Source organism: Bombina bombina, chromosome 1 (assembly GCF_027579735.1).
Source record: "Bombina bombina isolate aBomBom1 chromosome 1, aBomBom1.pri, whole genome shotgun sequence".
Taxonomy (NCBI): domain Eukaryota; kingdom Metazoa; phylum Chordata; class Amphibia; order Anura; family Bombinatoridae; genus Bombina; species Bombina bombina.
This window is the reverse complement of record NC_069499.1, coordinates 181,592,401-181,606,970: the sequence shown is the minus strand read 5'-3', so window position 1 is coordinate 181,606,970 and position 14,570 is coordinate 181,592,401. Positions and strand designations below refer to the sequence as shown.

Below are 14,570 nucleotides of genomic sequence, written 5' to 3'. Positions count from 1 at the left end.
TTTTAATTTTTACCTGCAGGTGTCACTGTCCCATTCTATCTCGGTCTAAATATTTACTACGTTGCTCTGTTTTCAATTTCTTCTCTCTTCCTGAACTCAAATGCAGAGGGTAAAAGATTGCAGAATTGGTAAGTCAGGGCCAGACATTATACATCCAAGTTTTCTGTGTGCTAAAGTTGTAAGTGAATTGGTAAACCTATTGGAAGTGTGTGTATATATTTTTTAATAATAAATATGCAGTTTTTCATATTGCTCTCCCAACCCATGCTACTTGCTAGAGACGATCCAAAACCCTAACTTCCCACTCCCTTCTCTGTCTGAGCACCTTCATGCCTCAATTTGGATTATTTGCCTGCCACAATCGCTAGTAGGACCTGAAGCAACTCCACTTGTTTCACTAGATGAAGACTCCATATGTCCATCCTCCATTCCATTTAAACAGCAGTATATCGGTGCCAGACAGAACACTGTGTGTGGAGCAGCTCCATATAAAGAAGACCGGCAATGCGTGTTCTACGCAGCAGCTGCCTATGACACACACTCAGAGTAGATGAAGAATATATCGTAGGCTCCTTGACTCGCTACAGTGTAGCAGCGTTCAGTTGCGATGTTTTCCCTCAATTTGAATTATTTGCCTGCCCACACAAATTTACTGTGGATCGCTAGCCGGACCTGAAGCAACACTACTTGTTTCACTAGATTAAGACACTGCTTCATATTCCATGGGCTTCTTGCACAGACCTGCCCCTGCATCAGTGCACAACATGGTGACTTGCAAGATATTATATACCAGAGACCAGGTACTGTACAGCATAACAATTTCTGAACTGATATCCCATGTTGTGCACTGATGCAGGGGCAGGTCTGTGCAAGAAGCCCACGGAATATGAAGCAGTGTCTTAATCTAGTGAAACAAGTAGTGTTGCTTCAGGTCCGGCTAGCGATCCATAGTAAATTTGTGTGGGCAGGCAAATAATTCAAATTGAGGGAAAACATCGCAACTGAACGCTGCTACACTGTAGCGTGTCAAGGAGCCTACGATATATTCTTCATCTACTCTGAGTGTGTGTCATAGGCAGCTGCTGCGTTGAACACGCATTGCCGGTCTTCTTTATATGGAGGTGCTCCACACACAGTGTTCTGTCTGGCACCGATATACTGCTGTTTAAATGGAATGGAGGATGGACTGGGGTTACATATGCAGTAAAATACTTGGTCTGATTCAAGTATACATGCTGTATGAGTTAATAAAGGTTGCACTGTTTGGACCTATTGTTGTCTTTTCTAATAACTATCTGTTTTGCTGGAGTGCAATGTGGATTTGCATATGGCTTATGATTGGAGGGTGGGCATTCTAGCCTCAAGCACAGCTTAGCCCTTTTCTTGGGGAATGCCAGCACCATGCAGGAAATAAAAAATTAAAATGTACTAAAAGCATTGTTTTTCAAAATTCCTATACATATCTCATTTAGTTAATTAGGGAATGTATTACTGGTATATGATCCATTATTTTAGTGTACACTGGCCCTTTAAAAAAAAAAAATGATTCTAGGAGCAAACCAATATACTTAGGAGCCAGATTTAGTTTAATAAATGTGTTAGTGTGTGTGTGTGTGTGTGTGTGTGTGTGTGTGTATATATATATATATATATATATATATATATATATATATATATATATATATATATATATATATATATATATATATATATATATATTCATTCACATAGTAATCATAATAAAATCAGTATGGTGGGGTATATGTGCAGTGAAAGTATGTTTATATAATATATTGCAGGGGGTATGCATGAAGAGACCAGGGTGATATTGATATGAAGGGGGGGATATGCATGAAGAGACCATGATGATATTGAATACAAAGGGGGTATGCATGAAGAGAGTAGACCAGGGGGGGTATGCATGAAGAGACCATGGTGATATTGATAAGCAAGGGTGGTATGCATGAAGAGTAGACCAGGGTGATATTGATATGCAGGGGGGTATGCATGAAGAGACCAGGGTGATATTGATATGCAGGGGGGGGGGGGTATGCATGAAGAGACCAGGGTGATATTGATATGTAGGGGGGTATGCATGAAGAGACCAGGATGATATTGATATGCAGGGGGGTATGCATGAAGAGACCAGGATGATATTGATATGCAGGGGGGTATGCATGAAGAGACCAGGGTGATTTTGATATGCAGGGGGGTATGCATGAAGAGACCAGGGTGATATTGCTATGCAGGGGGGTATGCATGAAGAGACCAGGGTGATATTGATGTGCAGGGGGGTATGCATGAAGAGACCAGGGTGATATTGATATGCAGGGGGGTATGCATGAAGAGACCAGGGTGATATTGATGTGCAGGGGGGTATGCATGAAGAGACCAGGGTGATATTGATATGCAGGGGGGTATGCATGAAGAGACCATGGTGAAGTGATTTCTATTTCAAAATGACCTGCAGAAAATTTTTAACTAAAAAAAATCTCATCGCAGAAAGTGAAAAAAATTTCTTCTTCTGGGGTCATCTCAATTAATGTAAGGCCCCTATTAGACCTAACTTTTTAAGTAGAACAAATCTGGAGGAAAAGCTAGCTAAGGTCATGAAGCCTCTCATGGACCCTAGCAAAATATGTAACCTGAGTATAAAAGAAGGGTATGTAAGTTATTGATTAGCTATAAACTATACACCCACTTCTTAGCTGTAATATCAGTATTATAGATATATGATCAAGAAAAAAAATACAAGCCATAGGGTGTTTTTAAATGTAAATGTTTAAGCAGAGCTGACAGCTTTAATAAATCTGAATAATGCTCATAGCATACTATATCTCATGTGTTCTGTGACAGCAGTGTTGGAATTAGCTACAAACTATACACTCTCACTTCTGAGGTGTAGTACCAATATTATAGATTTATAAGCAAGAGCAATAATACAAAATTAATGGTGTATTACAAAGTAAACCCATAGCAAACTATATCTTTATGGTTTGTAGTGGCAGTGTTGATTTAGAACATTAAAGGGACAGTCTAGTCAAAATTAAACTTACACGATTCAGCTAGTTACTAATCGTCTTTTGATGGATTTATTCTGTTTTCCACTTTAACTGTAACCTTCCAGGGACCTACAGGCAAAATTGATAGACAAAATATTCCAGTAACTTTCTTAATAGGACTGTCTAGTCAAAATGATTTTAAACAACTTTCCAATTCACTTTTATCATCAAATTTGCTTTGTTTTCTTGGGTATTCTTAGTTGAAAGGTAAACCTAGGTAGGCTCATATACTAATTTCTAAGCCCTTGAAGGCCGCCTTTTATGTCAATGCATTTTGACTGTTTTTGAACTGAAATAAGTGGGCAGTTTGCCAAGGTTTAAATACAGAGTTATCACAGAGGTGATTTTAATATAACCATGTTAGTTATGCAGAACTGGGGAATGGGTAATGAAAGGATTATCTTTTTAAAACTATAAAAATTCTGGAGTCAAATACACTGTCATTATTTTTTTGTTTGACTTTCCTAGGTTGTAGTTTGAAGGACCTAAATTTGGATAGCTGCACTGTGTCAGAGATTTTGCGTCTACACATACTTGCGTCTGGTGCTGATGTAAACAATGTTAATGCAAAATATCGATACCAGAAACAGGGTGGATTTGATGCTTCAGATGATCCCTGCATGGAGCTCCGTCTTAATCACCCTGCGATACTCAAGAAGCTCTCCAACACATCTGTCTATGCCCTACCACCTGGTGAGTTTATGAAGAATAAGTGCAGTTTTAAGATACTGTAGTAAAATGCAGATATCCACTGTGGTAATATAAATATCTACTATTTTGAAAAGCTTTACTTTTAGAAGTCCATTATTTAAAAAAAAAAAAAAAAAAAAAATGTTTTTTCTTTTACAAGATTTGATGAGTCCACGGATTTCATCCTTACTTGTGGGATATTGCCTCCTGGTCAGCAGGAGGAGGCAAAGAGCACCGCAGCATAGCTGTATATATAGCTGCTCCCTTCCCTCCCACCCCAGTCATTCTCTTTGCCTGTGTTAGTGATAGGAAGAGGTAAAGTGAGGTGTTAGTTTAGATTTTTCAATCAAGAGTTTATTATTTTTAAAATGGTACCAGTGAGTGCTATTTTACTCAGGGTGTAGCCGTATTCCTTGTCAGCCTTTAGAGTAGAGCTACAGGTGGCTTTTAAGCAATGGGAACTGCTGGGATTTCATTCCCTCTGCGCCTCCCATAATATGTGCTGCCCTACTAAAGATGGTCTTAGCAGATATTATCTAAGACCCTGTTTGTTCCCACAGACCTACAGGAGGAGAAGAGGACCTCTTATTCGTGTGAGACAGTCATGCTGTTAATCAGCATAAAGGTAGGTGCAGTCTTTATCTTCTGGGACATGACTTAACTCAGGATAGACTGTTAATTCCCTATCTGCCATGAGGGGTAATTCACCTGGGGTCTTTATTGACAACTGTGAGTAAGAGTTAACCTCATTTCTCAGTGTCTTGTGTGTGACAACTAATGGCCCTGTTTGAATGGGAAATTCAGTTTACTGCACGCAAGGACAATGGAAATGTTAGGACTTGACGCTGGGGATTGGCACTTCGGAGCTTATGTATAATACTCCGGTGTCAGCTTACTTTTTAATCAGTATTACCATCAATAGTGTATAGGGCAATAATATTGAAGGGATATTTCTTTTACAAGATATGACGAGTCCAAGGATTTCATCCTTATTGGATATCGCTTCCTGGTCAGCAGGAGGAGGCAAAGAGCTCCACAGCAGAGCTGCATATATAGCTCCTCCCTTCCCTCACACTCCAGTTATTCTCTTTGCCTGTGTTAGTGATAGGAAGAGGCAGAGTGAGGTGTTAGTTATAGATTCTTCAATCAAGTGTTTATTATTTTTAAAAGTGGTGCCACTGTTTACTACTTTGTTTTGGGATTTAGCCTAGACCAAATCAGTTTCTTCAGTGCAAAAAGAGAAGCATTTGGTGGCTTCAAAGCAATAGGAACTTGTGGGATTTTATTCTCACTGCGCCTCCCATTCTGATGCTGCCCTTTCTGTGATGACCTAAGCTGGATCTTACTAAGGTTTCATCTTTCTTTCATGTAATTAGCAAGAGTCCATGAGCTAGTGACGTATGGGATATACATTCCTACCAGGAGGGGCAAAGTTTCCCAAACCTTAAAATACCTATAAATACACCCCTCACCACACCCACAATTCAGTTTTACAAACTTTGCCTCCCATGGAGGTGGTGAAGTAAGTTTGTGCTGGATTTCTACGTTGATATGCGCTTCGCAGCAGGCTGAAGCCAGGTTTTCCTCTCTGAGTGCAGTGAATGTCAGAGGGATGTGAAGAGAGTATTGCCTATTTGAATACTATGGTCTTCCTCTAGGGGATCTATTTCATAGGTTCTCTGTTATCGGTCGTAGAGATTTATTCTCCTACCTCCCTTTTCAGATCGACAATATACTCTTATATACCATTACCTCTACTGATTCTCGTTTCAGTACTGGTTTGGCTATCTACTTTATGTAGATGAGTGTCTTTGGGTAAGTAAGTCTTATTTTATTTATAACACTCTCAGCTATGGTTTGGCACTTTATATGTAAAGTTCTAAATATATGTTTTATACTTATATTTGCCATGATTCAGGTCAATCAGTTTATTTTCCTTCTTTCAGACTGTCAGTTTCATTTTTTTGGGAAAATGCATATGAATTAAATATTTTTCTTACCTAAATTTTCAATTGACTTTTTTTCCTTTAAATTGCGGGCTGTTAGGCTCGCGGGTTAAAAAAATGCTAGAATTTATTGCGTCATTTTTGGGGCAAGACTTTTTTGGCGCAAGATTGACATTTGTCTGACGTCAATGGCGTCGTTTCTGGCGTCGTAGTTGACACCGGAAATTTTCACGTAGTTGCGTCATTTTTGGCTCTCGTGTTTGTTGCAGACGTTTTTGGCGCCACAAAATATGTGGGCGTCATTCTTGGCGCCAAATTTTTATCATTATTTAAGTCTCATTTCTTTCATGTAATTAGCAAGAGTCCATGAGCTAGTGACGTATGGGATATACATTCCTACCAGGAGGGGCAAAGTTTCCCAAACCTCAAAATGCCTTTAAATACACCCCTCACCACACCCACAATTCAGTTTTACAAACTTTGCCTCCCATGGAGGTGGTGAAGTAAGTTTGTGCTAGATTCTACGTTGATATGCGCTTCGCAGCAGGCTGAAGCCCGGTTTTCCTCTGAGTGCAGTGAATGTCAGAGGGATGTGAAGAGAGTATTGCCTTTTTGAAAACAATGGTCTTCCTCTAGGGGATCTATTTCATAGGTTCTCTGTTATCGGTCGTAGAGATTTTTTTCTCCTACCTCCCTTTTCAGATCGACGATATACTCTTATATACTCTAAGCTATGGTTGGGCACTTTATATGTAAAGTTCTAAATATATGTGTATAAACTTAAATTTGCCATGATTCAGGATAATCAATATTCCTTCATTCAGACTGTCAGTTTCATTATTTGGGATAATGCATATGAATAAATATTTTTTACCTTAAAAATTTTCAATTGACTTTTTTCCCTGCGGGCTGTTAGGCTCGCAGGGGCAGAAAATGCTTCAATTTATTGCGTCATTCTTGGCGCAAACTTTTTTGGCGCAAAATTGTCATTTCCGGCGCAATAGTTGACGCCGGAAGTTTGTTCGTGGTTGCGTCATTTTTTGACGTTTGTGTGTTAGACGTTTTTTTGCGCCAAAAAATGTGGGCGTCGTTTTCGGCGCCAGAGGATGTGGCGTCATACTTGGCGCCAAAAAATATGGGCGTTGTACTTGGCGCCAATAATGTGGGCGTCATTCTTGGCGCCAAAAAATGTGGGTGTTCATACTTGTCTCCACCTTTTTTCACATTTTTTAAGTCTCACTTTTTCATTGCTTCTGGTTGCTAGAGGCTTGTTTATTTTGCATTTTTTCCCATTCCTGAAACTGTCATTTAAGGAATTTGATAATTTTGCTTTATATGTTGTTTTTTCTATTACATATTGCAAGATGTCAAAACCTGACCCTGAATGAGAATCTACTTCTGGAAAGACGCTGCCTGATGCTGGTTCTACCAAAGTTAAGTGCATTTGTTTTAAACTTTTGGTAACACTTCCTCCGGCTGTAGTTTGTGTTAGTTGTCATGATAAACTTTCTAACGCAGATAATGTCTCCATTAGTAATAATCCTTTACCTGTTGTTTTTCCTTCAACATCTAATGTTCAGGATGTCCCTGTTAATGTAAAAGAATTTGTTTCTAATTCTATTAGGAAGGCTCTGTCTGTTATTCCTCCTTCCAGTAAACGTAAAAGGTCTTTTAAAACTTCTCATATTTCAGATGAATTTTTAAGTGACCGCCATCATTCTGATGAGGATCTATCTGGTTCAGAAGATTCTGCCTCAGATATTGACACTGATAAATCTTCATATTTATTTAAGATGGAGTTTATTCGTTCTTTACTTAAAGAAGTGTTGATTGCATTAGATATGGAGGAGTCTAGTCCTCTTGATACTAAATCTACTAAGCGTTTAAATTCGTTTTTTAAACCTCATGTAGTTATTCCAGAAGTTTTTCCAGTTCCTGATGCTATTTCAGAAGTAATTTCTAGGGAATGGAATAGTCTGGGTACTTCATTTACTCCTTCTCCAAGGTTTAAGAAATTGTACCCTGTGCCATCTGATAGATTAGAATTTTGGGACAAAATCCCTAAAGTTGATGGGGCTATCTCTACTCTTGCTAAACGTACTACTATTCCTACGGCGGATAGTACTTCCTTTAAGGATCCTTTAGATAGGAAGCTTGAATCCTTTCTAAGGAGAGCTTATTTATGTTCAGGTAATCTTCTTAGACCTGCTATTTCTTTGGCTGATGTTGCTGCAGCTTCCACTTTCTGGTTGGAGGCTTTAGCGCAACAAGTGTCAGACCATAATGCTTATAGCATTGTTAAACTTCTTCAACATGCTAATAACTTTATTTGTGATGCCATTTTTGATATCATTAGAATTGATGTCAGGTATATGTCTTTAGCTATTTTAGCTAGAAGAGCTTTATGGCTTAAATCTTGGAATGCAGATCTGACTTCTAAGTCAACATTGCTTTCTCTTTCTTTCCAAGGTAATAAATTATTTGGTTCACAGTTGGATTCTATAATTTCAACTGTTACTGGGGGCAAAGGAACCTTTTTGCCTCAGGACAAAAAATCTAAAGGTAAATATAGGGCTGCTAATCGTTTTCGTTCCTTTCGTGAGAATAAGGAACAGAAGCCTGACCCTTCCCCTAAAGGAACGGTTTCGGTTTGGAAACCTTCTCCAGTCTGGAATAAATCCAAGCCTTTTAGAAAGTCAAAACCAGCTCCCAAATCCACATGAAGGTGCGGCCCTCATTCCAGCACAGCTGGTAGGGGGCAGGTTTACGATTTTTCAAAGATATTTGGATCAATTCGATTCCCAGTCTTTGGATTCAGAACATTGTTTCACAAGGGTACAGAATAGGTATCAAGGTAAGGTCGCCTGTGAGAAGATTTTTTCTCATGCATTCCAGTAAACCCAGTGAAGGCTCAGGCGTTTCTGAAATGTGTTTCAGACCTAGAGTTGGCTGGGGTAATTGTGCCAGTTCCAGTTCTGGAACGGGGTCTGGGGTTTTACTCAAATCTTTTCATTGTACCAAAGAAGAATTCCTTCAGACCAGTTCTGGATCTAAAAATATTGAATCGTTATGTAAGGATACCAACATTCAAAATGGTGACTATATGGACTATTCTGCCTTTTGTTCAGCAAGGGCATTATATGTCTACAATAGACTTACAGGATGCATATTTTCATATTCCAATTCATCCAGATCACTATCAGTTCCTGAGATTCTCTTTTCTAGACAAGCATTACCAGTTTGTTGCCCTTCCGTTTGGCCTAGCAACAGCTCCAAGGATCTTTTCAATGTTTCTCGGTGCTCTTCTCTCTGTAATCGGAGAACAGGGTATTGCGGTATTTCCTTATTTGGACGATATCTTGGTACTTGCTCAGTCTTTACATTCTGCAGAATCTCATACGAATCAACTTGTGTTGTTTCTTCAAAGACATGGTTGGAGGATCAATTTACCAAAGAGTTCCTTGATTCCTCAGACAAAGGTAACCTTTTTGGGTTTTCAAATAGATTCAGTGTCCATGACTTTGTCTCTAACAGAAAAGAGACGTCTGAAGTTGGTTTCAGCTTGTCGAAACCTTCAGTCTCAATCATTCCCTTCGGTAGCTTTCTGCATGGAAATTCTAGGTCTCATGACTGCTGCATCGGACGCGATCCCTTTTGCGTGTTTTCACATGAGACCTCTCCAGCTTTGTATGCTGAACCAGTGGTGCAGGGATTATACAAAGATATCACAATTAATATCCTTAAATCCCAATGTTCGATCTTCTCTGACTTGGTGGTTGAATCACCATCGTCTAATTCAAGGGGCCTCTTTTGTTCGTCCAACCTGGACTGTGATCTCAACAGATGCGAGTCTTTCAGGTTGGGGAGCTGTATGGGGATCTCTGACAGCGCAGGGGGTTTGGGAATTTCAGGAGGCGAAATTACCAATCAACATTTTGTCGGATACTTGTATGGGCGGAATCCAGCTCCTGTCTAATCTCTGCGGTTCACATCCCAGGTGTCGACAATTGGGAAGCGGATTATCTCAGTCGCCAGACGTTACATCCGGGCGAATGGTCTCTTCACCCAGAGGTATTTCTTCAGATTGTTCAAATCTGGGGACTTCCAGAAATAGATCTGATGGCCTCTCATCTAAACAAGAAACTTCCCAGGTATCTGTTTAGATCCAGGGATCCTCAGGCGTTGTCGCTTCCTTGGAATTATCAACCTGCTTATATCTTTCCGCCTCTAGTTCTTCTTCCAAAAGTGATTTCCAAAATTCTAATGGAACGTTCGTTTGTATTGCTGGTGGCTCCAGCATGGCCTCACAGGTTTTGGTATGCGGATCTCATTCGGATGGCAAGTTGCCAACCTTGGACACTTCCGGTAAGGCCAGACCTTCTATCTCAAGGCCCATTTTTCCATCAAGATCTCAAATCATTAAATTTGAATGTATGGAGATTGAACGCTTGATTCTTAGTTATAGAGGTTTCTCTGACTCAGTGATTAATACTATGATACAGGCTCGTAAATCTGTGTCTAGAAAGATTTATTATCGAGTCTGGAAGACTTACATTTCTTGGTGTTCTTCTCATAAATTCTCTTGGCATTCTTTTAGAATTCCTAGAATTTTACAGTTTCTTCAGGATGATTTGGATAAGGGTTCGTCTGCAAGCTCTTTGAAAGGTCAAATCTCTGCTCTTTCTGTTCTTTTTCACAGAAAGATTGCTAATCATCCTGATATTCATTGTTTTGTACAGGCTTTGGTTCGTATCAAGCCTGTCATTAAGTCAATCTCTCCTCCTTGGAGTCTTAATTTGGTTCTGAGGGCTTTACAGGCTTCTCCGTTTGAACCTATGCATTCTCTGGATATTAAATTACTTTCTTGAAAAGTGTTGTTCCTTTTGGCCATCTCTTCTGCTAGAAGAGTTTCTGAGTTATCTGCTCTTTCTTGTGAATGTCCTTTTCTGATTTTTCATCAGGATAAGGCGGTGTTGCGGACTTCATTTAAATTTTTACCTAAGGTTGTGAATTCTAACAACATTAGTAGAGAAATTGTTGTCCCTTCATTGTGTCCTAATCCTAAGAATTCTATGGAGAGATCTTTACATTCTTTGGATGTAGTAAGAGCTTTGAAATATTGTGTTGAAGCTACTAAAGGTTTAAGAAAGACTTCTAGTTATCTTTTCTGGTTCCAGGAAAGGTCAGAAGGCTTCTGCCATTTCATTGGCATCTTGGTTAAAGTCTTTGATTCATCATGCTTATGTAGAGTCGGGTAAGTCCCCGCCTCAAAGGATTACGGCTCATTCTACTAGGTCAGTTTCTACTTCCTGGGCTTTTAGGAATGAAGCTTCTGTTGATCAAATTTGCAAAGCAGCAACTTGGTCTTCTTTGCATACTTTTACTAAATTCTACCATTTTGATGTTTTTTCTTCTTCTGAAGCAGTTTTTGGTAGAAAAGTACTTCAGGCAGCTGTTTCAGTTTGATTCTTCTGCTTATAATTTCAGTCTTTTTCATTATAAGATTAAAACTTTTTGATTTGGGTTGTGGATCTTTTTCAGCGGAATTGGCTGTCTTTATTTTATCCCTCCCTCTCTAGTGACTCTTGCGTGGAAGTTCCACATCTTGGGTATCTGCTATCCCATACGTCACTAGCTCATGGACTCTTGCTAATTACATGAAAGAAAACATAAATTATGTAAGAACTTACCTGATAAATTCATTTCTTTCATATTAGCAAGAGTCCATGAGGCCCACCCTTTTTTGTGGTGGTTATGATTTTTTTGTATAAAGCACAATTATTCAAATTCCTTATTTTTGATGCTTTCGCTCCTTTCTTATCACCCCACTTCTTGGCTATTCGTTAAACTGAATTGTGGGTGTGGTGAGGGGTGTATTTATAGACATTTTGAGGTTTGGGAAACTTTGCCCCTCCTGGTAGGAATGTATATCCCATACGTCACTAGCTCATGGACTCTTGCTAATATGAAAGAAATGAATTTATCAGGTAAGTTCTTACATAAATTGTTTTTTTAGTTGCTTCTGGTTTCTAGAGGCCTGTTCTGTTTGCATTTTTTCCCATTCCTGAAACTGTCATTTAAGGAATTTGATAATTTTGCTTTATATGTTTTTTCTATTATATATTGCAAGATATTCCAGAAACTGTTCCTGTATCAGAAAATACTATTGGTTTCCTGATGACTGATATCAGTTCTACCAAAGCTAAGTTCATTTATTTTAATTTTATGAATGTTTATCTTTAGCTATGGTTTGTAATAAGTTATCATGATAAACTTTTACATGCAGAGCCCATTAGTATTTATGCATTATCTATTTCTATCTAATGTACAAGATATACTTAGGAATTTATAAGAATATTTTTCTGATTCTATTCTAAAGGCTTTGTCTGCCATCCTGCCTTCTAATAAAATTTTTAGGTCTTTTTTAAACTTCTCATTTACTTGATGAAGTTTGAAATGACCAACAACATACTGAATTATCCTTCTCTGATGATGTTTTTTCTCATTCAGAATATTCTTCATCAGATATTGACACTAACCAATCTACTTTTTTATTTTTAAATAGAGTACATTCGTTCTTTGTTGAAAAGGTGTTGATTATTTTGGATATTGAAGTAACTAGTTCTTTTATTTTTAAGACTAGCTAACATTTAAATTCTGCTTATTAACTAGGGGTGCCTAAAATAATCGATTCTGCGATGCATCGCGATGCAGCCTGTTAACGATGCTGCATCGATGCAGTGCAGATCAGAATCGATTCAGGGGTGACATCATCGCGCAACGTCACGTGACCCCGCCTCTCTCACATAGCAGACGAGCCGACAGCATTTGTGTCAGGATTAATCTGGTTACAGCCCCCAGCTACACCACATCAGGACTTCCTGTGCACACTGCGCAGATATCTGACCCAGAGAGCATTACCAATAGACCTCCTCTCACATGTTCCGGTCAGGAATTTTTATGACACCTATCCTAAAGAGCCGACAGCAGCCTCATGTAAACAGTGAATCTTTTCTTGTATTATAGATTCACTGTTTACTGTTGCGGTCTCTGCTGCATGTTTCCTCTCTGTCAGACCCCTAGCCCAAAGGAGCATTTGAGGGTTGCTGTAAAACTTTTGACTTGCTGTATCTAATAGCAACCCTCAAATGCTCCTTTGGGCTAGGGGTCTGACAGAGAGGAAACATGCAGCAGAGACCGCAACAGTAAACAGTGAATCTATAATACAAGAAAAGATTCACTGTTTACATGAGGCTGCTGTCGGCTCTTTAGGATAGGTGTCATAAAAATTCCTGACCGGAACATGTGAGAGGAGGTCTATTGGTAATGCTCTCTGGGTCAGGTTTCAGATGTCTGCATGTACTCCGTGAGAATGTTTGAGTGAGTACACTGCTGCTGGTTTTCCTTTGTAAAATAAATCTACACATACATATCTGTGCATATTGTAGCATTATGTTTATAAGTGCTCTTCCATCTTACACAGTTGTTTAAAAGATTATTATATATACACACACACACACACTATATATATATATATATATATATATAATATATATATATATATATATATATATATAGTGTGTGTATGTATAGATCTCTCTCTCTCTCTATATATATATAAATAAATGTGTGTATGTGTATATATATATATATATATATATAAGTGTGTGTGTGTGTATATATATATATATATATATATATATATATATATATATTAAATATGGAATAGAACAAGATCATGAAAATCATAGGCAGTAATCGTGATGCATCGCGATGCATCGTAGAATCGAATCGTATCGAATCGTTACGATGATAATCGTAATCGAATCGAATCGTGAGACAAGTGAAGATGCGCAGCTCTATTATTAACCTTCTATGGTTTCTTCAGAGGTTTTTTTCCAGTTCCTGATACTAGGGAATGGAATAGGCCGGGAATTTCTTTTATTCCTTCTTCAAGGTTTTTAAATTGTATCCTTTGCCGGCAGTTAGTTTTAAGTTTTGAGGAAAGATCCCCCAAGTTAATGGGGCTATCTCTACTCTTGCTAAACATACTACTATTCCTATAGCAAATAGTATTTATTTTTTTCCTTCAGATGGGAAACTTGTATCTTATTTAAGGAAAATTATTTTCAGGTACTTTTCTTAGACCTGTAATTTATTTGACTGATGTTGCAACTGCTTCAACTTTCTGGTTGGATACTTTAGTGCAACAAGTATCGGATTATGATTTATTTAGCATTGTTAAGTTGATCAATATGCTAATAATTTCATTTGTGTCGTAATTTTTTTGATATTTTCGCAAATGAGGTGTAATCTATGTCTTTAGCTATTTTAGCTAGAAGAACTTTGATTTCAATTCCATATTTCTTTTTTTCCAAGGTAATCAATTATTTGGTTCAGAATTGGATTCAATTCTTCAACTGTTACTCTGAGCTTCAAGATTGAGTTCTAAGACTAAATCTTAAGCTTTATATTAGTTTTTGTTCTTACTAAGGAACGGAATCCTAATTCTTCCCCAAGTAACATGTTTATAATTGGAAGTTTTCTTCATTCAAATTAAGCCATTTAAAAGATCAGTCAGCTCCCCAAATTTGCATGTAGGTGCGGTTCTTATTCCAGCTTAGCTGGTAAGGGGCAGGTTAATACTTTTTTAAAATTTGTTTGGTTCAATTCGGTCCAAACTTCTTAGATTTGGGTACAGAATAGGATTCAGAGTAAACCGCCTGTGAGAAGTCTTTTTTTTCTCTAACATATTCCAGCTATTCCAGTAAGGCTCACATTTTCCTGAAGTGTATTTCAGACCTGTATGTATTGGGTACTTGTGAAGCGCGGCTGGTCACCCGTAGGGGCTCAATGCGCTGCTCAGACCTGG

At 38.4% G+C, this 14,570-nt stretch overlaps 1 protein-coding gene across 4 annotated transcripts in view; it reads left to right on the top strand.

Moving 5' to 3' along the window:
* Positions 1-14,570, top strand: part of BAZ1A (bromodomain adjacent to zinc finger domain 1A) — a 762,668-nt gene that overhangs the window by 308,896 nt on the left and 439,202 nt on the right. For all 4 annotated transcript variants that reach the window (XM_053697759.1, XM_053697757.1, XM_053697758.1 and 1 more), the window contains exon 14: positions 3,531-3,755. In XM_053697759.1, coding sequence (XP_053553734.1) covers positions 3,531-3,755 — 225 coding nt within the window. The remainder of the gene's footprint in view (positions 1-3,530; positions 3,756-14,570) is intronic.